The following is a 24,856-nucleotide window of genomic DNA, read 5'->3' as shown; positions in this document are numbered from 1 at the left end:
GACACGGTCTACACTCTCCATGGAAACGGCTATTACTCGCTTTACAGGATCTACAATCTCAAGTCATAGTTATTGACTAATTGCATCTCATTAAAACTAAATCATATATAGTAGATAGAATAGTATAGGGTAAAATGATATAGGAAAGTAATAACATAATTAGTAATAAAGTAAATACGTTACTATACAGATACAGGGTGGATTCAGAAGTAATGAGTGGTTGGTACATCAACGGAACTTGGGCTCCCCTTTTGGTACTTTCCGCTCCTGTATCCATAGAGCAACTTTCGACCTTCTGGGTGGTTTATTAGCCCCCGAAACCACCCCTGCATTGAATCACATTATATCACCAGAGATAATATGGAATAGAATTCTCACCATTATATCTTTTATGATGTTGTAGCGCATCTTCAAATTTTTCCTGTTCTAGGTAAACTTCACCAATGTTTCTTTCAGCAATTGCCATACTAAGAGTGTCGGCAGAAATTTCACTAAGCTCTCTTTCTTCCTAAAAATAAAATAGCTATTAAAAAGCATAATGAAATAAATATGAAGAGAAACTTTTAATAAAGAAGGTGAAAAACAAATACTTTAAAGTGCCCTAATATTTTATCTTCAAGTCTAAGAGACTAATTTATAGAGTAAACTTATTATTAATGATAAGCGTCATAAGACAGGATAATTATTTTTTCGAATTTTTGTCGCAGGCTCCGGGCCGAATTCCCATTAAATAACAGCTTATCGTTAACCAGTATTAGAAAACAACATATAATATATATTAGTAAAGCTAACATTTTTCTTTACAACAATTCGAGAAAGCTGCACAGGAGGGATAGGAAATCTTTTACTACTTCTGCCGTTCATAGCAACTTTTTTCAGTAGCAATCCAGATGAGAAATTAACGGCTATGCTGCTCCTCCACCCCTCCTCCTCCTCTACCCCAATCTACTCATAGCTTTAAACTCTACCCCTCTCAGGAAGTTCCAATTGTGTTGCAGAAACATTTGGGAAGCTGTGTATATTTATAGATATGAGGCCGTCTAGCCGATTGGTTGGCATGCTAGACCTGAATTCCTTTGTCTGTAACGAAGGGGGTTCGATCCCTGGTGTAGCTGGGTATTACATATGGAACGGGGTCCCAGTGGTGTGATTCAGTAAGCTCAGCCAGAGTCGACCTATCTTTAAATGGGTACTTGAAGAAGTCTAGGGAAGGTAAACAGGAAGGATGTGCAAAAGCACAGAATGGCTGGCCCCCACCTCCGTTATATTTCCTGGCTGAAAGACCCTGAAACGGATACCAGCACCACCGGTAGGGGTTGTAAAGTCCAGCAAAGTATTCTTTACCTTTCTTATATATATGTTCGTTAAAAAATAATCTTAGTACAAGGAACATGGCAGCGTTTTAGGTAATCAGATAACGGAGTCGATGAAATGTGACATCATACCCAGAAAAGAAACTTTTCGAAAGATATGGTTATTATGTATCTTTTCAAAAATCTGAAGTTTCTTGTAAATTGTACGCCAATTTTCAGAGAAAGTTATCGAGATGATACTTCTTTTCTAGCCTTTTCTCCAGTAATTATTTTGCTTTAACTAAATTGTTAGGCAATTCAGTAATAACCAGGCTTTTTCCATTGCATATACCCTCTCAAATATTTGAACTACGCACTAGCACAATTTTTGTTTTATTCTTTAGTTTGAAGTTATGGGGTGGCAAATACGCAATTTCACTTGAATCGAGAAATTCTGGCGGGAATCAAATTCTCTCTTTATGTTTATCCTTCGCATAATCGTAACTTTTATAAGATTGGTATTCTCGGGGGAAGCAGCCGCAGAAGATCAAGCTTCACTCGGTCCTTGGTACCCAGCATGCGGCAGAAGTAGTAATAAGGAGGAATGCATACTGCAGGCATTTTTCAATGAAGAGACACTAGAAAAGACATTTTCAAATTCTAGGAGGATAAGGGACAAACATGTACCCTTCAAATGGCACCACTGGTGAGATGGATGGGTTCTTGGTTAAATTTCTCAATAGGAAATATATATATATATATATATATATATATATATATATATATATGTATATGTATATATATATATGCCTTCCTCTTACTTCTTAGAAAAGTTTAAAATCAAAATGATGGAAAATAGACGACATGATCTGTGCCTACGTTTTGGTGGTATTGCCAGAACCAACATCCGAACTGAAGACATTTTCCGCCTCCCCATAATCCTGATCGGAAACCTCTCCCAAGAGAGGCGAAAAATTCAATCCCAATTCTAGAACCTGTAAAGACTAAAACAAAAAGATATTTAGACAACTTTATACTATAAAGCTGTATGTTATATTATATATACAAAAAATATAAATGTTTTTACTTTTATAACTTTAATAAATCAACTAATATTAACATTTTTATTACTAAATATCAGTATATGTATATTAAACTGACAATGCACATTCATTTGTATTTTTTTTCAGTAAAGTGCAAATTATGTTCTGGCCTTAGGAAGGCATAGGGGTTTTGAGCCCTACTCATCTTAATTTCTTTTCGTTTTTGGTTTCATTTATTCATCGATGCTTATTTGTGGTGGTTTCATGCTTGGTAGATTATTTGCTTTTATTTTTGCTCAATTTTGGTTTAATGGAGCTCTTTACTTTTCTTTGAAAAACTTTTTTTGTGGAAAATGTTTTTTTAATTAATTTCTGTTCGTTTTATATTGACATAGTCTTTTCAGGGAAAAAGAAAATAATAGTTAAAATTTTTTAGTTTTTTAAGACTTTATAGTTTGACCTGCTATTTGTATGCTGGAGAAAAATTTGCAGCAATTTTTAACAGCATACACCCTTTTAAAATCTGGACACAAATAGTAGTGTTTAATTTAGTTTCATACATCCTCTAGTTGACTTGAAATAGAAAACTTGATACCATTCGTAAAAAAAATCTTTTTGCTTTCTGTGATGGCTTGGATACACTTACGCTATTTTGATTTGGTTAACTTTTAATAGCAGAAGTAGCCCCGAAAGTTTGAACATAATACCCTCAGTCGTTCTTAGAATACTGTTGAGATACTTTATTGGGAATTAGCGTTAACACAGTGCATTTTGATTTAATCTTAAGGAAACATTTAATTTTTAAACATAATGGTCAAATGGGAGGTTGGGCGTGGGAGGGGGACTGGTTACCCTCCAATCACTTTCGACTATTATAATGGGTATTAGCCCTTTGTGTTTTCAATCGAATGAGCCCTTTTCGAAGTTCCTGCAACAACTCCTTCGATACGAAGTGCCCTGGTCTAGACAAAAAAAAAAAAAAAAAAAAAAAAAAAAAAAAAAAAAAAAAAAAATGTACCCACATCGATCTTTACAATAAAAATGTCAAGCCTTCCAATCACTTTCGACTATTAAAAAGGACACTAGTCCTTTCAACTTCCAATCAAATGAGTCCTTTTTGAGTTTCTATGACAACGCTTTCTATAAACACCTTATATGCCCCCAGGGCATAAATAACAACCCTTGCCCTGAGGGATGTGAGTGGGCTGTCATCATCAAAGATCCAATTTCCTGAACTTTCAACAACGTTGAACGAAATGGCTATCTCAAAATTTTGATTGAATGTGTTTGGGGAGATGGTTGGTGTTAGAGGGGTGTTAGTTACTCTCCAATGACTTTCAACTACTAAAAAAAGCACTATCCCTTTCAATTTCCAAACGAATGAGCCCTTTTGAAATTTCTACGATAAAGCTTTCAATAAAAATCTTATATACTCACAGGGCATAACTTACAACCCTTGTCCTGAGGGTCAGGGGGGGGGGGTGAGGTTGTCATCCTCAAAGACATAATTTCCAGAAATTTAAACTACGTTGAAAAAAATAGTTATCAAAAAATTTTGATTGGATGTGCTTGGGGAAATGGTAGACGTGATAGGGGGGTCAGTTGCAATCCAATCACTTTTGAATGTTAAAAAGGGCACTACCCCTTTCAATTTCCTATCGAATTAGCCCTTTTTGAAGTTTCTACGACAACGTTTTCTATAAAAACTTTATATGCCCTAGGGCATAACTGACAACCCTTGCCGTGAGGGCTGTAAGGGGGTTGTCCTCCTCAAAGACATAATTTTCGGACCTTTCAACTACGTTGAACAATACGGCTATCTCAAAACTTTGATTGGATGTGTTTGGGTAAATGGTGGGCGTGAGAGGAGGGGTACTTGCCCTCCAATCACTTTCGACTATTAAAAAGAGCACTAGCCATTTCAATTTCCAATGGAATGATTCCTTTTTGAAGTTTCTACGACAGCGTTTTATATTAAAAAAAAACCTTACGTACCCCCAGGGCATAGCTTGCAGCCTTCGCCCTAAGGGCTGTGGGGGAGTATCTTTCTCAGAAAGATACTGTCCGGAATTTTTAACTATGTTGAATAGACTGATTATCTCCAAACTCTGATTGAATCTGTGAGGAGAAATAGTGGATGTTAGAGGGGTTTTAGTTATGCTCCAATCACTTTTGACTATTAAAAAGGGTACAAGTCCCTCTAATTTCCAATCGAATGAGCTCTTTTTAAGTTTTTACAGCATCACTATCTATAAAAACTTTATATACCCCCTGGGTATAACTCACAACCCTTGCCCCGAGGGCTCTGAGGGGGTTATCATGTTATCATCCTCAAAGACCTAATTTCTAAAGCTTTTAACTACGTTGAACAAAATGGCTATCTAAAAATTTTGATTGGACGTGTTTGGGGAAAAGGTGGGCATGAGAGGGGAGTTAGTTGCCCTCAAATCACTTTTGACTATTAAAAAGGACACTAGCCCTTTGAATTTCTAATCGAATGAGCCCTTTTTCAAGTTTCTATGACAAAGCTTTCAATAAAAACCTTATATGCCCCCAGGGCATAGCTTACAACCCTTACCTTGAGGGCTGTGGGGAGAGTGTCATCCTCAAAGATATAATTTCCGGACCTTTCAACTACTTTGAACAAAATGGCTATCTCAAAATTTTCTGATCAACTAAAATCGGGCACAAGCTATTTAAAAGGGCACAAGCCACTGCAATTTCCAATCGAATGAGCCCCTTACAAAGTTTCTACGACAACTCTTTCGATACGAAGTGCCCTGATCTAAAAAAAAATCAATAAAAAAAATAATACATTGTGCCAACGTCTGATCAACTAAAATCATGTCTTTGATTATGTCTCCTTTTTTGTTAACATCAACTCGAAATTTTTAATTTCCTCACAATTCACTGCATTTCAATTTGTCTCTTTTTGTATTTCTTTTAAGGATTAGGTAGATTTACTTCTCCTCCCTCTCCCAAGTTAAAAAACAATCTTATCACTTATCAGTTTACTTGGGAACTGTCCACTGACAAGGGTTATGCCTTCTCTTTACTTACAGTTTATTACATAGGCTGTTTGACCCGAAGATATCCTAATGATGAGGGAAGGCTTCTACTGTCTCCTTTAACTCACATATTTTTTTCACACTAGGCAATTATGCAGAACTGAAGAAAAGGGAGTGGCGGGAGGGGTGAAATAAATTTAAAAATTTTCTGTCTCTTTCAAGTAATTTATGTTTTCCTATCAAATTTACAACCCATTCACATATATTCTTTTATGTATATTTGAACCTGACGCTAAAAAATAAATCCATATAGTCTACATTAAAGAACCATGGATTTATGATGCATATTTACCAGATGATATTTCAAGGCATCTTCAAACTCTCTGATTTGTCTGAATCTTTGACCCAATAGATTACAAACTTCTGCAGCCAGTTTAAATTTGTTCTGTTTCAAAAAACCAGCTCTATCCCTCATTAGGTTTGAAATTTCTAAAATGAAATTGAAATATAATAAAATTAATTGTCAGAGCTATGAAAGAATAGTTTTCTATTAAGAAGATATATACACAAGGTTTATGCTGCTAAGAAGAATTTGTCTGATAGACCACAACCTAAGGAGCTTTTCTAGGACTATGTTTCTAAATTTTAATTCTATTTTTTCCTGGTTACTTGTTCTTGGCTCCTGAAGTCACTTGTAAGCAATGTCCCTTACTTGAAGCCTTTTGCCACTGGTACTGGGCAAGTAGAATTTTAAAGTGAATTCATAATTAAGTGAGCATTTTAAAGAAATGTTTTTTTTGAATTCAAACTTACAAAGTACTTAAAACAAACTATTTAAGCTAAAGCAAATTTTTTCATGTTTCACTTCATAGATGTACACATGTTTGATCCTTAGACGAGGGTGGGGCATTTTACAAAAAGGAGGGGGATAGTGGGATTACGAAACATGCAATTTTTGTCATTGTCCTTTTTTAGCAGCAAGGCCATCTTTTGACTGACCTAGAGGAGACTTCCCCTTCCACCCTAAAGATTTTTTTTAATATCGTCAAAACACAGTAGACAAAAAGCAAAAAGTCTTTCTCCATGAGATGTCAAAGTGTAAATTGGCTACTTGAGAGTTGGCAAATGGCCACTTTCTGTATGCACTTAACTTGTATAGTATGCAGTACATTAAAGTGACATGAATAAGAATAAAATTAACTTTTCTAAGGTAAGAACTGAGTTTAAAAATTGATTAGGTGTGTAAAAGGAGTTACGCGGGGTTGCACCACATCCAAGTTTACATAGATTTTATCCTAGGGAACACAACAAAGCACATGGGAGGAGACGCTATCAAAATGGAAGGTAAAGTTAACATGCAAGAATTGATTTCAACATTAATGTCTGAACATAATATTCTTGCTTTACAAAATTCATAGTTTATAACATCCAGAAACTTTCTGTTATTCAGGTTTTCATGTTTTTTTCGTTTTCATTTTTATTTTAAAATCAATTCCAAAGAATATATTCCTCCAACTTTTTTCTCTATTTCACAATGATATTATGCTATATAAAAATACAAATCTCCATTTACAAAACAAAATGCACAGAGATTCAAGCAATGAAAAACGATTGACAATTTCATTATTTAGGGCTATTAATTCAAGAAAAAAAATTTCCCTGAGGGAAGTAAAGAGAGAAGTTGTAACTTAAAAAGGATAAAAATTATTACTTCACAGTCTATTTAATACATATCAATAAAACTAGTGCAAATAAACCAACTAATTGTGTTTCCCTATGCTTTTAGGATTATACAAAACTAGCGCTTTACTGAAAACACAAAAGTCAAGTATTAAAATCAGGATTATTGATTTAGGGGTCAAAAGTGAGTATGTAGCCTGACAACGCTAAACGAATCTATAAAGCTTTTCAGTCTTACACTAGTTGTGCCATCAGTAACTTTCAGTACACAATTAAAATTACATTATAAACATAAGCGTAAAACTAAATATTTTTTAATAACCATGAAGTAATTAAACAGCATACAGAAATATTAGATTGATTTATCAGATAGAATTTTGCTCTCACCAGCTATAATACCAATAGTGGGTAATACACAGTCTTGAATTGTAAGAAATATGCTTTAGTATTACTTGAAACGAAGATCAAATAAGACATAATACAAACTCTGGAAATCTAATTATTTCTCTATACAACAGTTAATTTCAAGCTATGAAACAAATTCTAAAGCTAATCTATAGTCCTAATACTAGGAAGATGGCTTTACTTCAAACTTGTGTAGAAACTAATCATGACATGTTCTTTTCAGAACCAAAACGAGAGCCAGTCATTGAACTGAGCCATTATGCAGAAGTGATACCAAATTAAACATAAAAAAAAATAAAGCAAAATCCTAAAATGGATTGTTGCTTTATCTTAAAAGGGATTGATAATATTTTTATTCTGTAAAAAGTGTCCTTAATTGGTTTCCTTTTACTGTACCAAAACTCTATATTATTTTGTGTTTTCAGTGAAGTGCTAGTTTTGTATAATCCTAAAACCATAGGAAAACATAATTAGTTGGTTTCTTTATATTAGTTTTATTGATATGTATCAAATAGGCTGTTGAGTAAGAATTTTTGTCCGTTTTAAGTTTCAACTTCGCTCTTTACTTCCCTTAGAAAAACTTCGTTTTTTAAAATTAATCTTTGTTTGGTTTGGATTAAAACTTAATGAAGAAACAACGCTGCCATAGTCTTTTTTATTAATATGGAATAATGCAAGATCGTTTTAAGTTTTTACTTAAAGTAGCTCCAGGTTGTCAAGATATTTGGGTGGGATATCTTAGGAGTGGAATAGTGTATAAAGTAGAGACGTTTACTGAAAGTTTATGTTGCTTTAAAACTGAATTTAAACACACAAAGTGAATGATGGTTGTCGATAAGATGTCTCACCAATATCTCAAGAGCAAATGAGGGTGTTTAATTGAAACTTCAGGGGACTACTATTACTACTTCTGCTGTTACAATTGGAATAAATCCAGAGTGTAAGTGCAGCCAGGTTGTCAAATTACCATAGATACAATGTTTTAGGAAGAGTACTAAGTTTTATTTTTCAAAGAAGCTTGAGGAGGAGTAAAACTAAAAAAAAGGTTACAATGTGTGCCCATATTTTTAAAAGGGCATATATTATTGACAATTGTTGAAAAATTTTTGTTCAGCATAAATATAGATATGGGTATTCATAGATGAAAAAACAAAATACGGTACATAAAATCTTCTTTTCTTTATAAATGAAAAAGACTATGTTATTCAAGACCAACAGAAATTAACTTAAAAAATGTTTCCATAAAAGGAGTTTTTCAAAGAAAAGTAAAGAGCTACATTAGGCCAAAAATGAGCAGAAATAAAGTCAAAAAATTCTCACAGAGTGTAAAAATACCACAAATCACCATGAAAAAATAAATGGAACCACAAAGGGACATAATTTACAATAAATAACCAATTCAAACTAAAAACAAACAGGAACCAAGTTGAGTAGAGCTGATACCCCCCATGTCTTCTAAAGACCAAAACATAATTTGCACTTTACTGAAAACAAAATATTTTAAATATTTTTGCTTTTTAAACTTCAGTAAATCCCAAATCATTAAGACCTTCAGGAATAAATAGAAGAATAGCCAACACATATTAAACTGCCTATCCATATTCTTTTGTTTTTGTTTGATTTTTTTTAACTTTTTTTTTATATCATCAGAACTAGAAACATTCAGCTCAAAACAAGGATTGTTTTCAGTAAAATGCAAATTATGTTCTGGCCTTAGAAGGCATAGGAGGTCTCAGGTCTACTCATCTTATTTTCTTAGAAACATCCAGCATATTACAAAGTAAGAATTTCATTGTATTAGTGTTTTCTTTCATTTTCTTATGCATTTCTTGGGCTATAAATGGGCCATGAAGAAGGACGTGGTTGAATTTGCTCAAGTGATGCTCACCTTATCCCCATGTAAGTTATAGAATATTGTATAAATTTACCTTTATTGCTTCAGCTTAAGGAATGATATCAGTAAATATTTAGAATGTTTTCTATATGTAAATATTTTCAGAATGTTTTAAAGAAGTTTTCACTATCTCATAGTAGTGTATTTTCTTCTGAAGAATGGGAATGCAGCATTATCACTGCCAATTTTGGTAAATATATAGAAAAGTGGCTCTCCAGAAGGAGATGTGCTAAAACAAATAGGGACACTTTTTGATTGTCAATTTTATACTTTTTTTATGGTATGTTGTGTGACAATTCACCTTCACTCCGTCTGTGATCCCATGTATAGCCCTAGGCCATGTACAAAACTAACTTAAAATAAAAATCATGCCATTACACTCCTTATCTTATGCTCCTTTTTAACAAATTAGTCATTACCCTGACAATGCACCCGCCCCAGCCCCTGATGGCCATATTTATAACCCTAATAAAATATTTGTTTGTTGTTCTTTCTATTTATAAATTTAAAAAAACATTTTCCTCAAAGTAAGTTTTTCAAAGAAAAGTAAAGAACTCCATTAAACCAAAAATGAGCAAAAACAAAATCAAATAATCCACCAAGCGTAAAACTACCAGAAGTCAGCATCGATAAAAAAAAATGAAACCCAAAACGTGCAAGAAATTATAATAAATAACCAAGTCGAACTCAAAACGAGCAGAAATTAACGTGAGTATGGCTCAAAACCCCTACGCCTTCCCAAGACCAGAACATAATTTGCATTTTACTGAAAAAAATACAAATGAATGTGCACTGTCAGTTTAATATACATATCCTGATATTTATTAATCAAAATGTTAATAATATTTGATTGACTAAAGTTATAAAAGTAAAACATTTATTCAGTGATAAATGAATTAGGATGTTGTGATCAACCAAATCAATTTTTTTTTTCAAATTTATTCAGTGATAAATGAATCAGGATGTTGGGATCAACCAAATCAAATGCTTGTCTAATACTTGTCAAATGCAACCAAATCAAATACGAACACGGTATAAGGCCAAGTGGCAGTTCCTCAGATAACGGAAAAATATAGCATCTAGCATCAAATCAGTAAAACTACCATTTAATAAAAACCTCTTATGTTTTTTTCATGTAAAATATTATTAGAAATAATAATCATCAAAACTTCTCGTAGTTAATGAAGTAGCCATAAATTTGACAACTGTTTTCATTAGAGGACCCCTGGATTTCAACACCAATTCTTTGTCATCTGTTTTACATGTACAGTGAAGTTTTGACAGAGTCACCTATGTTTCGACAGGGCCTGTTGCTGTCAGTCAAAAATTTCGACAAGGTTACTATAAGATATTCTCAAAAGGAATGGATCTCATGATAGAAGGCAATATCTACGTTTGAATTTAGCAGAAGGAAAATTTTTAGTTGGTCTTGTATTCCACTACAATCAGACAATAATTTTTGTCACTTGGAACATAGTTTTGTCAATATAATATTAGCTGCCATTTTTATTTGATTTTATCAAGAAAAGCCAATGTGACTACATTTTAGAGAAGATAAGATGTATGTTGATGCATTGGTGTTGATTCCAACTTTTTTACTAAGAAAACAACCAAGTAATGACAGTTTGAACATTATATAGCTAAAAATTGTCAGGAGCACATTTTTTGTTGAAAACAGAAAACTGATTGAATTGAATGTTCTTTTCTTATCTAAGTGCATCTGATATAGTGTCCACATTTTGCATTGTCAAAATATAACAACAACTTCAAGAAAAGAGGTTTCAAGTCACAACTAAGCAGTTATCCTGTTTTGGAGGAAAACTTTTACAGAGGTTCCTAAATTGTACTGTTGAATCATTGGTACCTTTACCCTAGTTGTAGTAGAAGTAGCAAGCAAATATTGGATTTTTGGTCAATTGATCAGCTTCCTCATCATTCCCTGAAAATTCCAAATTAATATACTCAGTTATTCCTGAGGGACACCCTTTTGACAATCTATATACACATAACATTTTATGATGTAGTTGAAAAATCCCCTCAACATTCCCTGAAAGACTCATCTTGATCCCCTTTGTATTTTGGGAAAGTAGAAGTCAACATGCATACCTCTTCTCAATAACATACTATATGTAAACAATGAACAAATTGCATAACTTGCAGCCCTTACCCTGAGGCATCAAGCAGGGGGGGGGGTTGACATTCCCAAACACATAATTACTGAGCTTTTCAACAATGCTGAAAAATTTATGTCTCAAAACTTTGTTTGGATGTTTGTTATGGAAAACGATGGGTGTAGGGGGTGTCTCAAATCACTTTGACTCTTAAAAAAGACACTATGACTTCCAATTTAAAATCAAACTAGATCCATCTGAACTTAAAACAACCACCCATTCCATAAGAACCTTATATGCCCCCAGGACATAGCTTAAAACCCTTGCCCCAGGGCTTTGGGTATATGCTCCAACCTTGGAGGCATTGTTATATGTTCTTTGGGGTGTTGTAAACAAAACTATCATCACACAATTCCAATCAAACACATTTGGTGAAAAGAGGGGTAGTTGGGGGGGCTAGTGGACCTCCATCACTCTTAACCCTTAAAAGGGAACTAGAAGTTTCTCAACCAAATGAGCCACCTCTAAAACTTATACAACCATCCCTTCCAATTAGAACCTTAAATACCCCAGGGGCATATTATAACCTCTGCCCTTAAACTGTGGTGGTTTGTATCAATCTCAAAAGCCTTGTTATATGACCTTTGGACTATTTTGAATAAAAGACCTATCTCAAAATATGTATTGGATGCATCTCAGGAAAACACAATGTCCTTGTGTGTGTTTGTAGAGGGGGGAGGGTAGCTGCACTCTGATCACTTTGGCTCTTAAAAAAGGCACTAGAATTTCTGATTACCAATCCAATGAGTCCCCTCTAAAGTATATACAACCACCCTTTCTATATATACCCCAGGGCATAACTTGCAACCCTTGCCCTGAGTGCTGTAGGGGGGGGGGTCTTCCTCACTGACATAATTTCTATACCCTTCAACTATGGTGAACAAAATTGTTATCTCAAAATTTTGATTGGAGGCGTTGAGAAATGATGAGTGTGGAGGGGAGAGGGGGGGGGTCCCTCAAATCACTCTGACACTTAAAACGGGACTAAAACGTCCAATTTTTAATCAGATGAGCCCCATCTGAAGTTTATATGAACACACATTCCATAAAAACTTTACATGCCCTCATGGCATAAATTACAACCCTATCCCCAGGGCATTGGGGGTCCTTTTGAATCCTAGAGGCATCATTATATGTTCTTTGGACTATTTTGAACAAAACAGTTATTTCATAATTTCAATCAGATGTGTTCAGTAAAAAGAGGCGTTGTTGGGGAGGGAGGGGGCTAAATGCCCTCCATAACTATTGGCACTTAAAAAGCAACTATAAGTTCCAATGTTCAACTAAATGAGCCTCTTCTAAAGTTAAAGAATTATGCCTTCCATAAATACCTTAAATATCCTGCAGCATAGCCTACAAACCTTGCCACCAGGCTCTGGTAGTTTGTATCAACCCCAAAAGCCTTGTCATATGATCTTTGGACTGCCCTCTGATCACTTTGACTCTTAAAAATGGCTCTAGAGCTTCTGATTACTAATCCAATGAGCCATCCCTGAAGTTTATATGATCAAATTTTCTATAAAACCAACTATGTTGAACAGCTATCTCAAAATTTTGATTGGAATTGTTTTAGGAAATGGGCATGGTGGGGGGGGGCATTTGCCCTCTGATCACTTTTGACTGACAACAAAGGCACTAGTCCACTCAATTTTCAATCAAATAGGCCCTTTTTGAAGTTTCAACAACAATACTTTCTAAAAAGAACCTTATATGTCCCAAGGGCATAACTGACAACCCTCATCCTGACAACTGTGGGGGATTGTCATAATTTCCAGACTTTTTAACTACATTGAACAAAATGGCTATATCAAAATTTTTGTCAGAAGTGTTTGGAGAAATGAAAGGCATGGGGGGCATTCACTCTCCAATTACTTTAAACTATCAAAAGGTGTTCTCTAGCTTTCCAATCAAATGAGCCTTTTTTGAAGTTTCTACAACAATGATTTCTATAAAAAACATTATATGCCCCCAGGGCATAACTTATAATCTTCACCCTGAGGGCTGTGGAGGGGTTATTATCCTCAAAGACATAATTGCTGGACCTTTCAACTACATTGAACAAAATGGCTATCTCAAAAGTTTGATTGAATGTGTTTGGGGGGTGAAGGGGGCAATGGAGGGGGGAAGTTACCCTCCAATCACTTTTGACTATTAAAAAGGGCACAAACCATTTCAATTTCCAATCAAACGAGCCCTTATTGAAGTTCCTATGACAACACTAGGTATAAAAGCCTTATATGCCCCAGGGCATAACTTACAACCCATACCCTGAGGACTCGGGGGGGGGGGGATTTGTCATCCTCAAAGACATAAATTCCAGATCTTTTAACTATGTTGAACAGAATGGCTAAGTCAAAATTTTGTTTTGATGTGTTTGGGGAAAAGGTGGGCATAAAAGGGGGGTTAGTTGCCCTCCAATCACTTTTGACTAATGAAAAGGGCACTAGCCATTTTAATTTCCAACTAACAAGCCTTTTTTGAAATTCCTATGACAACTCCTTCAATACAAAGTGCTGTGGTCTAAGACAAAAAAAAAATTATAATACATTGTACAAACATCATTCTTTACTTAGGCAGTGCTATAGCACTGCCTGTGATTGATCTGTTGTAAAACCAGTTATACTGTGTATACTCAAGATATCAAATTTAGGGATTGTGTTGAATATTGGATAAAAATGTCATTTTAAATGAGTTGAAATGTAGATAATAACTATAAAGTATAATTATAAAGTATTAATATGCTGCAAATTATAAAGTATGAATTTTACTGTTTGTGTTTTTTTTCTTTTTTTATTGCCTACATATCCTAAGAATATAGGCCAATATTAGACTATCAGGAAGGCGGAGGGAATTGTCAAAAAAACCATTTTAACCATAAAAAAGAGCAAAAGATTAGCTATCTAAATATTCCTCTTTTAACTTCAGCTTGTCCCTGTTTTTTATGTTAGTTTCTAAATTCCAGACCTTTTAATTATGTTGAACAAAATAGGTATGTAAAAATTTTGATTTGATGTGTTTGGGGAAAAGGTGGGCATGGAAGGGGGGTTAGTTCCCCTCCAATCACTTTTGACTATTGAAAAGGGCACTAGCCATTTTAATTTCCAGCTAACAAGCCTTTTTTGAAATTCCTATGACAACTCCTTCAATACAAAGTGCCATGGTCTAAGACAAAAAAAAAATAATAATATATTGTGCAAACATCATTCTTTACTTAGGCAGTGCTATTGCATCACCTATGATTTATTTTTTGTAAAACCAGTTATACTGTGTATACTCAGGATATCAAATTTAGGGACTGTGTTGAATATTCGATAAAAATGTCACTTTAAATGAGTTGAAATGTAGATAATAATAGAAGAAAATGAAGGATAACAAAATAGAAGGATAATCTGATTAATATGCTGCAAATTATAAAGTATTAATTTTACTGTTTAGTGTTTTTTTCTGTTTGATTGCCTACATATCCTAAGACTATAGGCCAATATTAGACTATCAGGAGGGGGGAGGGAATTGTCAAAACACTAACTTTAACCATAAGAAAGAGCAAAAAATTAGCCATCTAAATATTCCTCTTTTTACTTCAGCTTGTCCCTGTTTTGTATGTTAGTTTCTAATATAGCCTAAGCCTATGCAAGACCATTATGGGGTACAGGGCAGGATAGGTATGAATTGTCAAAAATCTAAACAAACCAAAAAATGAGCATAAACTTAGTAACTAAATAATGTCTCCTTCTTAATGGCCACTATTCTTAATCTTTACCCCTTTATGCATTAACCCAAATTAATTTTAGCTCTGACAAATGTAATCTTTACTCAAAACCAGGCATAGGAAAAATCTAGAATAGCAGCTTTTCAGAAAGAGACACCCTAGAGCAAAAATAGACAGATTTATAAACAAATTATTTTATTGTCATTTTTAGAGTTTTGTTTTTGGCAATTCATACACAGTCTCCAAACCAAAAATGCTTGAATTCTTACTTTATAATGTGCCAAAAGTATCAATGAATCATATTTGCTTATTTTCATTCATCTATTTTTAGATTGGTTTTTATCAATTAATGGATTAGTTTTTTCTACATAGCCAAGGGCCATCTGATACCAATAGAGGGGGGATTGATTGGGTAAAATTCTAGACCAGCTATTTTTGACTATCTTGGAAAGAAGTTATGTTAGAAAAATGAAACTTTCAGGGAAGGATCTACCAACTAAAGTATATTCTACTCCTTCTTCCTCTAGAGGGCAATGAACTTTGATGACCTTACCTTACCTTAATTTGCACTTTGGAGCAAAATAAGGAGAGAAATATTTAGACATAGAAATATTTGGAAATATTTATTTCATAAAAGTGAAACCTTGCAAAATAGACCTTTTGCTTAAATGAAGTAGGACTGCAAGAAAATTATTTCGCAAATCATATTATTGACTTACAAATAAAGTAAATATACCACTTGGTGCCTTTTTTTACGCTCTTTCCAAATATAATGATCATTTTTGTTTGAAATGAATTTTACCCCCACCCCTATATACAGTATACCAATTCAGGGTATATATTTGCACATTAAGGGGGGGCACATTTTATTTCTGATGTAAATGGGAGGTAGGTTTAAAATTTACCCCACCCCCCTAATGTGCAAATATATAGGGGAGAACGGGGTGAACTTGGACATTTTTTAGTTTTCCAAGCATAACTAGGTACTGGATTGACATAAAACAATTTAGTGTGGGTCGTTAGAAAGGTTAAAGTCTGGCAAATAATGATGAATTTTTTTCAAATTTTTTAAAGATCACCCTGAAGCGTGAGTACCATGAAAGTAGGACCTTGTCAAGTGTCCTGTTTTGCCCCGTACACGGGGTGAAATTGGACAGGCATGGGGCGACCTTGGACAAGACAGTTTTAAGCAATTAAACTTTATCCAAATACAGAATATTCGTGTAAAATGATACATAATCACTCAAAATCATATGAAACTCAAAATCGCATAAAAAAATCAGCCAGGAACATTGCACGGGCATCCGGGTTTCAACTAGAATTGTCATTTTAAAGTGTACATCAAAAGATCACAACCAAAGACAAGCCCCTGAACTGCACAACCAGTTCCACCAGCTGAAGAGGGGACAGGAAGCTTCAGTTCTATGTCGGTAATGTCTATCTCAGCAATATCGGGAAGCTGAGGAAACATGAATTTGTCCCCTTGTTTCCGAAGAAAGTTAACCCTCACAAACTGCTTTTCCAAAACATCAAGAACTTCGCCAACATAATACACAAGGGCTTTCTTCTTTCCATACTCGAACTTGACAAGAACAAAGTCTCCGGCTTTAATGTCCTTGTCTACGTCATCCTTATCAGCCTCATGGAGGTGCAGAGAATCGTCAGATGAATTGTTGTCAAGTTCAACATCATCACCACTACTTTCCATGGGAGATTCAATTTGCTTTCTTTTCTTGGCAGTGGGCTGCTTGGCCTGCTTGGGCATAGGCTTTTTACTCTGCTTTTCCTTTCTCGCTCGTGCTTCAGCTTCTAAAGCATCTTTTTTGGGTGTATTGGTAAGAATACGAGTTTGACCTTGCTTTCTTGCATTCCTTCTGGGCTTTGTCATATCTGCTCTTGGATAGGGTCTTACTGCTTCAGGAGTCTGTTTTCCTAGCTCGCTTTGGGGATGAGAAGGTGGAGGAGGAGAGGGAGAGGGTATTGGCTCCATATCGAGTAACAAATTGTCCAGGGGTGGACAATTTAGTTGTCACCTCAACAGGTAGGACAATTATTGTCACCTCAGCAGGTAGAAAGTCTAACTCGGAAAATACACTTCTGTTGAAGGGCCCAATTCCAGCTTTCGTGAAACAAACTGTTATATTTTCTGGGTTGAACTTGCAAAGGAATGGTTCTTTGTAGAGCTGGGCAGTCTCATGAATCGTAGTTCGTTGACCTGGATGGATCTGCAGCCAGGTGTTCAGTGATTCTCTCATCGCAAACTTGAATGGCTTGATGAAGTGCTCAATAGCAGCTACAAAGTTGATGGAAGTCATCCAACCACTAGGGTGAGAAAGCCCAAGACATCCTGGGGGGCCTTCTTGAAAAAGCTGGTCATTCACCTTCACCCATGGGAATATAAAACCGGGGGGAAGAGCTTGACCAGTGGCTGAAATAAACCCGAGCATTGTAACATTTTCCCTTCTCTCTGCTGACACTGTCTGCGAAACTTGCTTCAATCCTTTCCTTGTGATTACTTTTGGAGCTGGCAATACAGTCGGAACCCAGTCTCATCACAGTTCCAGATACGGTTGGGTGGTAATTTGAATTTTTTGTAGTTTCTGCAGGTTGTTGAAGAACAGATTCACAACCACTGAATTGAAGCCAGCAGCCCTTGCCTGGCTTACGAATAGATAGCTCTGGGTTTTGTTTGATAAAGCCTGAGAACCAGTCAACCCCAGCTATTTCATCTTGCACCCAGCTCTCTGGTGTTTGACGCCAATCAATTTGCCCCATTCAAAGGCAAGTTTCCTTGCTTCTTTTGGAGTGAGGCCGTGATTCATCAGCTGACATTTTAGGAGGTACTCTACACTCTTTTTCTTGTTTGTTAGAGAAAACAGTTTTTCTCTTCAGGTTGGGCAATGGCCTTGGGTGACCTGGGGGTGTAACTGGATTCACTCTAGGTTCTTCAGTAACTCCTTGTCAATTTTTCAGAGCATAGGCAACGGTTGATGTCTTCAGTCCATAGGTTTTTGTGGCATTTCTAATAGATAGTCTACTCTCTAAGACTGCATTCACTGCAGCTCCATGGATTTGCCATCTGGTAGATTGTGTTTCCTGATGTAGTTGCAAACCATTGTCCAACTAGAAAGAACAAACAGTAAATGCATGGGAAATAACCTGAAAATAGCTTTAAGAGGCAAGGATATGAACCGGGTCCCTCCTTACTTACAGTTTGTTACCACAAATTGTTTGATCATGTAATTAAAAAAAAATTATATTAAAAATTAAAAAAAAACTTTTTTTTAATTAATGGCTTTTGTAATTAAGGGGTCACTCTTAAAGCATTGGAACAAAATTTGAACTTTAGCATAGAGTGAGGTATTGACTAGGGGGTTAACCCCCTAAAATACGTAATAAAAATATACAAATATAGTTTGTTACATGAGTGAATTCATAAGTTACATCAGAACAAATTTTCAAGAAAGCCATTTAGCCAAAAAATAAATAAAATTGATATACAAATTTTGTTTGAATTATTCATGTATGATGAGCCAAAATTGAAGCTGCATTAATTCAAAAACGTCCAGAAATTAAATTACAAAAGACAAGTTTTTTTAACTGAAAGTAAGGAGCATCATTAAAACTTAAAACGAACAGAAATTATTCCATATATGAAAGGGGTTGGCCCCTCCTCAACGCCTTGCTCTTTACGCTAAATTTTTTTTATTGTTTAAGAAAATAGAGTTGGGAGAACAAGTCAAACTTTAGCGTAGTAAATAGCAAGGCATTGAGGAGGGGATATACAGAATAATTTCTGTTTGTTTTAAGTTTTAATGTTGCTCCTTTCATTAAACTAATGAAACAGCCAACTTAACCTTGTTGTGTTGTGCAAAACAAAAACACATCTACACACAAGCAATGCCATCTATTATCATTGATCAAACTCCAAATATTAGTTAAGAAATTCTCTAAAAATTGCCTCCAAAGAGGCAAAGACATTCTCTAAAATGATAAACAAAAATAGCACAGGGTGAAGTTGGACACAAGGGGCGACCTTGGACAGTGTCCAAAGTCGCCCCCGAATTGCTGGTTAATCTTGCCCCTATCAAACCAATTTTAGAAAATGGCGTCCTGAAAAAGTAGAACTCAGAATAGACAAATCAAACTCAGGGCATAGATAGAGGATGTATCTAGCAACTGTACAACATCAACAACAAAGAAAAACTACCACCTTTTGTTACCTCAAATCAAGCTGATGTTGTGACTCCCAGATTTTGTTTAAGCATCAAAAAACTTTCTTACCTCTTATCCTGGTGCTAACAATTCCGTTAGATTTCAAACTACCCGCCAATGATAGACATACATAAGCCCCATCTACCCTATTTTTGTGGATTGATAGAAGCAATAGGCTAGATGTCAGGTTTGACATCCAAGATCACCCCTGTCCAATTTTGCCCTGTTCTCCCCTATCATTAATTGGTATATAGGGTGGGGGTAAAATTCATTTCCAACAAAATGATTATCATATTTGGAAAGAGCATAAAAAAGGCATCAAATGGTATCTTTACTTTATTTGTAAGTCAATAAAATGATTTGCAGAAAATTTACCTACAACTTTGCTATATCCCAAAGTATAAGTTTTCAAAGATCTGCAGATACATTTTCTAAATTTAGAAGAAGAAAAAAACCCATTGATATGGCTTAAGATTATACTTATATAACAGAAATGGCATTGTCAGAATGAAAACCAGAGAAAAGAAACCAATAATTGAGGTATAATGTTGTTTTATCTAAATTCTAATAGGTATAGCCTAGGCCTAGACCTGTTAAGTAGGCAATTTTCCAAGACAAAGAAATTAAAAGGGGGCTAAAATAGTAGCTGGACAATACTTTCATGGAGTAGGATATGTTATTGGCCCATAATTTTCCTAACCTAACCATTTTCCAAGATAGTGAAAAGTAGCTTGTTAAGAATTGAACCATTAATTGTCAGAAACATGAGCACAACCATAAAAATAGGAATAGCCTAAATTAGCAATCTAAAGCTGTGTCTCTTTTGTACTAGGACGTCATCAGTAAAAGTATTAGTACCAAAATTAAATAAAAGTATGCAACAAATAGGCCTACCACCAGAAATATAAATGACTAGCTTATAGCCTAAGCTGTAAAAAAACATTATATTTTTTAACAATATACAGAGGTGCCAAAATACTAGCGACAGAAACTAAAGGAATAAATACTACTAACCTTTAGCATATTTTTTGTTCATTTTAATACAAAATTATTAGGCTAATACCAACTAAATTTCACAAAAACAAAGCAGGATTTAGATTTGAATTTCATTGGGCTTCCAATGTGCGCCGTTGCGCTACCATTCGGCTTTTTTCTTTTTCAGTGACCGTTTCAATCGCTTTTTAATTTTGATATGAAAACTTTCCTGTTCTGCGTTGTCCGTTGTCGAAACTGTTCTTTCCCATTTCGATTGGTTGACTTGCTTTTCGGATTGTCTGTATAGTTATATATTTAATTGGTTTTCTTTTGCAAGGTGAGTAATTTCTTCGCAAGTTTGTGAAATTTTACTCCAAAGAATTGCAACTTTTTGTTCACAAAAAAAAAGAATTAGAGTCAAGAAACAAGACATTCAACTCAAGTTCCTTACCCTATCATTTTTTTTGGCTAATTTTCAATTCTATACGAATCTTTTAAATTTCTGAACCTCTTATATTGCGTTTCTCACACAAAATTTTTTATGGCAGTTAATTAAAAAAACTTTTTCCACAAAATAAGTTTTTCAAAGAAAAGTAAAGAACTCCATTAAACAAGAAATAAGCAAAAATAAGATCAAATAATCTACCAAACGTGAAACTATCACAAATCAACATCGATAAATAAATAAAACTCAAAACGAACAGAAATTATATTAAGTAACCGAGTCAAACTGAAAACGAGCAGAAATTAACATAAGTTGGGCTGAAAACCCCTATTACCTTCCCAAGACTGGAACATAATTCCACTTTATTGAAAAAAATGTAAATGTTTTTACTTTTATAACTTTAATAAATCCAATAATATTTACATTTTGATTACTAAATATCAGTATGTATATTAAACTGACAATGCATATTCATTTTTATTTTTCTGTAAGGTACAAACTATATTCTGGCCTTGGGAAGGGATAGTAGTTTTGAACCAAACTTATGTTAATTTCTGCTTGTTTTGAGTTTTACTCGGTTTTTTATTGTAATTTCTGTTCGTTTTTGGTTTATTTTATTTATCGATGCTGATTTGTACTAGTTTTACGTTTCGTAGATTATTTTGTTTTATTTTGCTTATTTTTTGTTTAATGGAGTTCTTTACTTTTCTTTGAAAAACGTATTTTGTGGAAAAGTTTTTGTAATCAATTTCTGTTCGTTTTGTTTTGACATAGTCTTTTCAGGAAAAAAGAAAATAATACTTAAAATCTTTTCGTTTTTTTAGGATTTTATAGTTTGGCCTGCTATTTGTATGCTGGAAAAAATTTTCAGCAATTTTTAACAACATACACCCTTTTAAAAATCTGGACACAAATAGTAATGTTTAAATACCTCCTCTAGATGACCTGAAATGGAAAACTTGATACCATTCGCAAAAAAATTGTTTACTTTCTTTGATAGCTGCAATACACTTACAATATTTTGATTTGGTTTAATTTTAAGAGTAGAAGTAGCCCAAAAAGTTTGTACATAATACCCTCAGTCGTTCTTGGGATACTGCTGAGATCCCTTGTTGGGAATTAGCATTAACACAGGGAATTTTGGTTTAATCTTAAGGCAACATTTAGTTTTTAAACATAATGGGAAAATGGCAGGGTGGGCGTGGGAGGGGGACTAGAGGGAGGGGGGCGTGGTCTAAACAACAACAAAAAAAATAGTAAATTCTATCCACATTGATCTTTACTATAAAAATCTCAAGTCTTCCAATCACTTTCGACTATTAAAAAGGACACTAGGCCTTTCGATTTCCAATCGAATGAGACCTTTTTGAGTTTCTACGACAACGCTTTTTAAAAACACCTTATATACCCCCAGGACATAAATTACAACCCTTACCCTTAGGGCTGTTAGGGTGGTTTTCATCCTTTAAGACCTAATTTCCAGAACTTTCAACTACGTTAAACAAAATGGCTATCTCAAAATTTTGATTGGATGTCTTTGGGGAAATGGTGAGCGTGAGAGGGGCGTTAGTCCCTCTCTAATCACTTTCAACTGTTAAAAAAAGCACTAGCCCTTTCAATTTTCAATCAAATGAGCCATATTGAAGTTTCTACGACAGCGCTTTCAAAAACAACCTTATATGACCGTAGGACAACTTAAAACCCTTGCCCTGAGGGGGTGGGGGAGGGTTGTCATTCTCAAAGACCTAATTTCCAGAACTTTCTACTATATTGAACAAAATGAGTAGAAAGGGGGGTAAAGGTCGTGACAGGGCTCCTTATTTGGGCATAGAGTCATTAGGGAGAACACGTGGTTAATGGGGTCAATGACCTAAATTTCCAAGGTCGATTTATTTGCTGTTGTTCTTGTTTTGGCCATGTGCATAGAGTCATTAGGGAGAACACATGGTTAATGAAAGCGATTGGGAATTTGGAACACCTGTGCTGTCAGTCATTAATCAAATTGTTTCCGGGCAAAGTTTAATATTGTCTGACAGGTACTGTCAACATTTCTCCAGGAATAGATCCAAGTCACTAATGTTCCTTGCCCTGGAAACAATTCTACTGGTCGAACTCCAAAGATATTAATAACCAAACGCCATGGAAACAATTCTCCAAGAAACATCTTAGAGATGAATTGTTTTAGTGCGGGAATCAGGTTTCTTAGTAATTTGAAATGTGACAGCGCAGAGATGCCAATAACAAAGGAACACGCTGAAATTACGTTTAGGGGTTATTTGGGCGAAACCGTTTTAGACATTTAATGGAATTATTTCGGCGAAACAGTTAGAGACATTTTAAAAGAGATTTTAGAAGAGGATTTGAGGGTGAAACTCTGTGGTCATTATAATACACAAGTTCCATTTGAACAGTGTTGTGAGGTCCTCTACCCCAACCCCAAAGGCCCCCGGTCCCCCTAATGCCCCTCGAGCCCCCAAAGACCCCCGGCACCCCTCCCCATCCCCATTTTTTTTAAATAATTTTTGAATTTTTTAACATGGCATTTTTTTTTAACTTTTTTACGTATCTTAAAATGACATGAATTATGCTTACGGCTCTATCAATCGTTCTTTATGCTTGTTCATAGACACGACGCGGCTTTCACATTGGTACTCTATGGCAAGTGATATATTGACACTACCCAGTTTATTGCGTGCATTAAATCAGTATGTTTTACGCAGTGGTAGGATAAGCACACAATTCATATCTGTAAAAAAAGTGAAAATGAATTATTCGATGAAAGTATGTGCACATGATAAAATCATCGTCGTGTTGAATGCTGACAAGGAGAAATACCTGAACTATGAAACGAGTGCAAGTGGTAACACTATTGGAAATGTATGCATGCCTTGTCATGACAGCGAGAAGTTAGATTTCTTTGGAGTACCCAAGAATTTCAATCGTGTAAACGGTGGATATGCGAGAGTAACATTACCAGAGAAATTAGTGCTCAAAGAGAATGCAAACTTAAAAATAATTGTCGATGATCGGAGACAACTTCTTGCTAGTGCTTCCGGTAACATGCTACCTGTTGATACATCCTATCATTAGCTTTCCGGTATTAGCATTTTAAAGAGAACAAGAAGAAGACAAGCATACCCCTACACTAATGTCATTAATCATATCTTGTCAATGTGCCAAAACTGTTATCTATGTAAAAATAATCTGACAATAGACAGTGAAATCGCAGGCAGAATAAAAAGGGCATTAGCAGACAATATCATCAATGAATATAAAGATGAATTGACGGAAAGTGAAGCGCAAGTGTACTAATAATGTATAATAATGTATTTAACATATTTTTATATTAATATTCTACATGTCGTTATTTCATTAAAAATATCTTATGCATTATTTTGTTAAGTGTTCATTATTTTTAGGATATGCTAGAACGTCAAACGTTCAGAATATCAATTAAAAAGGTCAGAGATGTAAGAAAAAGAATTTTAGAGATAAAACTACTACTAGCAGGCTCAATTTTTCATAGAATGGGCATTTCACAACAAGTTCTTTTCTTAATGTCCTTCCTAAACCCCATTTTACAAGTTGAAGTATCCATCCTTTTCATCCACAACTTTACTTTACAGCTTTTTGAATGCTCCAATACCAAGCAATACTTTTCAAAAGACATTTCACAACAAGTTCTTTTCATAATGTCATTCCTAACCCATTTTACAAGTTGAAGCATCCATCCTTTTCACCACAACTTTACTTTACAGCTTTTGAATGCCCCAACACCAAGCAATACTTTTCAAAAGGCATTTCAGAACAAGTTCCTTTCTTAATACCCTTCCTAAACCCATTTTACCAATTGAAGTACCCATACTTTTCATCCAAAACTTTACTTTACAGCTTTTTTGAATGCCTCATCACCAAGCAATACCTTTCAAAAGGCATTTCACAACAAGTTCTTTTCTTAATGTCCTTCCTAAACTCTTTTTACAAGTTGAAGCATCCATCCTTTTCATCCAAAACTTTAC

General features: G+C 34.8%; 1 protein-coding gene across 2 annotated transcripts in view; it reads right to left on the bottom strand.

Moving 5' to 3' along the window:
* Window positions 1-20,526, bottom strand: part of LOC148956066 (tonsoku-like protein) — a 252,279-nt gene extending 231,753 nt beyond the window's left edge. Inside the window, exons 1-3 of one of the 2 annotated variants that reach the window (XM_089092042.1) lie at window positions 20,432-20,526; window positions 5,696-5,832; window positions 379-508 (exon numbers count right to left, since the gene is read on the bottom strand). In XM_089092042.1, the coding sequence (XP_088948168.1) occupies window positions 379-508; window positions 5,696-5,832; window positions 20,432-20,453 (289 nt within the window). In that variant the 5' untranslated portion in view covers window positions 20,454-20,526. Of the gene's footprint in view, window positions 1-378; window positions 509-5,695; window positions 5,833-20,431 lie in introns of those variants that run through there. The other variant, XM_089092127.1, reaches the window with a different exon arrangement.
* Window positions 20,527-24,856: the final 4,330 nt, after the last annotated feature.

This window comes from Artemia sp. Qi Xiang Cuo, chromosome 1, assembly GCF_049724085.1.
Source record: "Artemia sp. Qi Xiang Cuo chromosome 1, ASM4972408v1, whole genome shotgun sequence".
Taxonomy (NCBI): domain Eukaryota; kingdom Metazoa; phylum Arthropoda; class Branchiopoda; order Anostraca; family Artemiidae; genus Artemia; species Artemia sp. Qi Xiang Cuo.
Note: the sequence above shows the minus strand (reverse complement) of the source record. Positions and strands in the feature narration are given on the sequence as shown.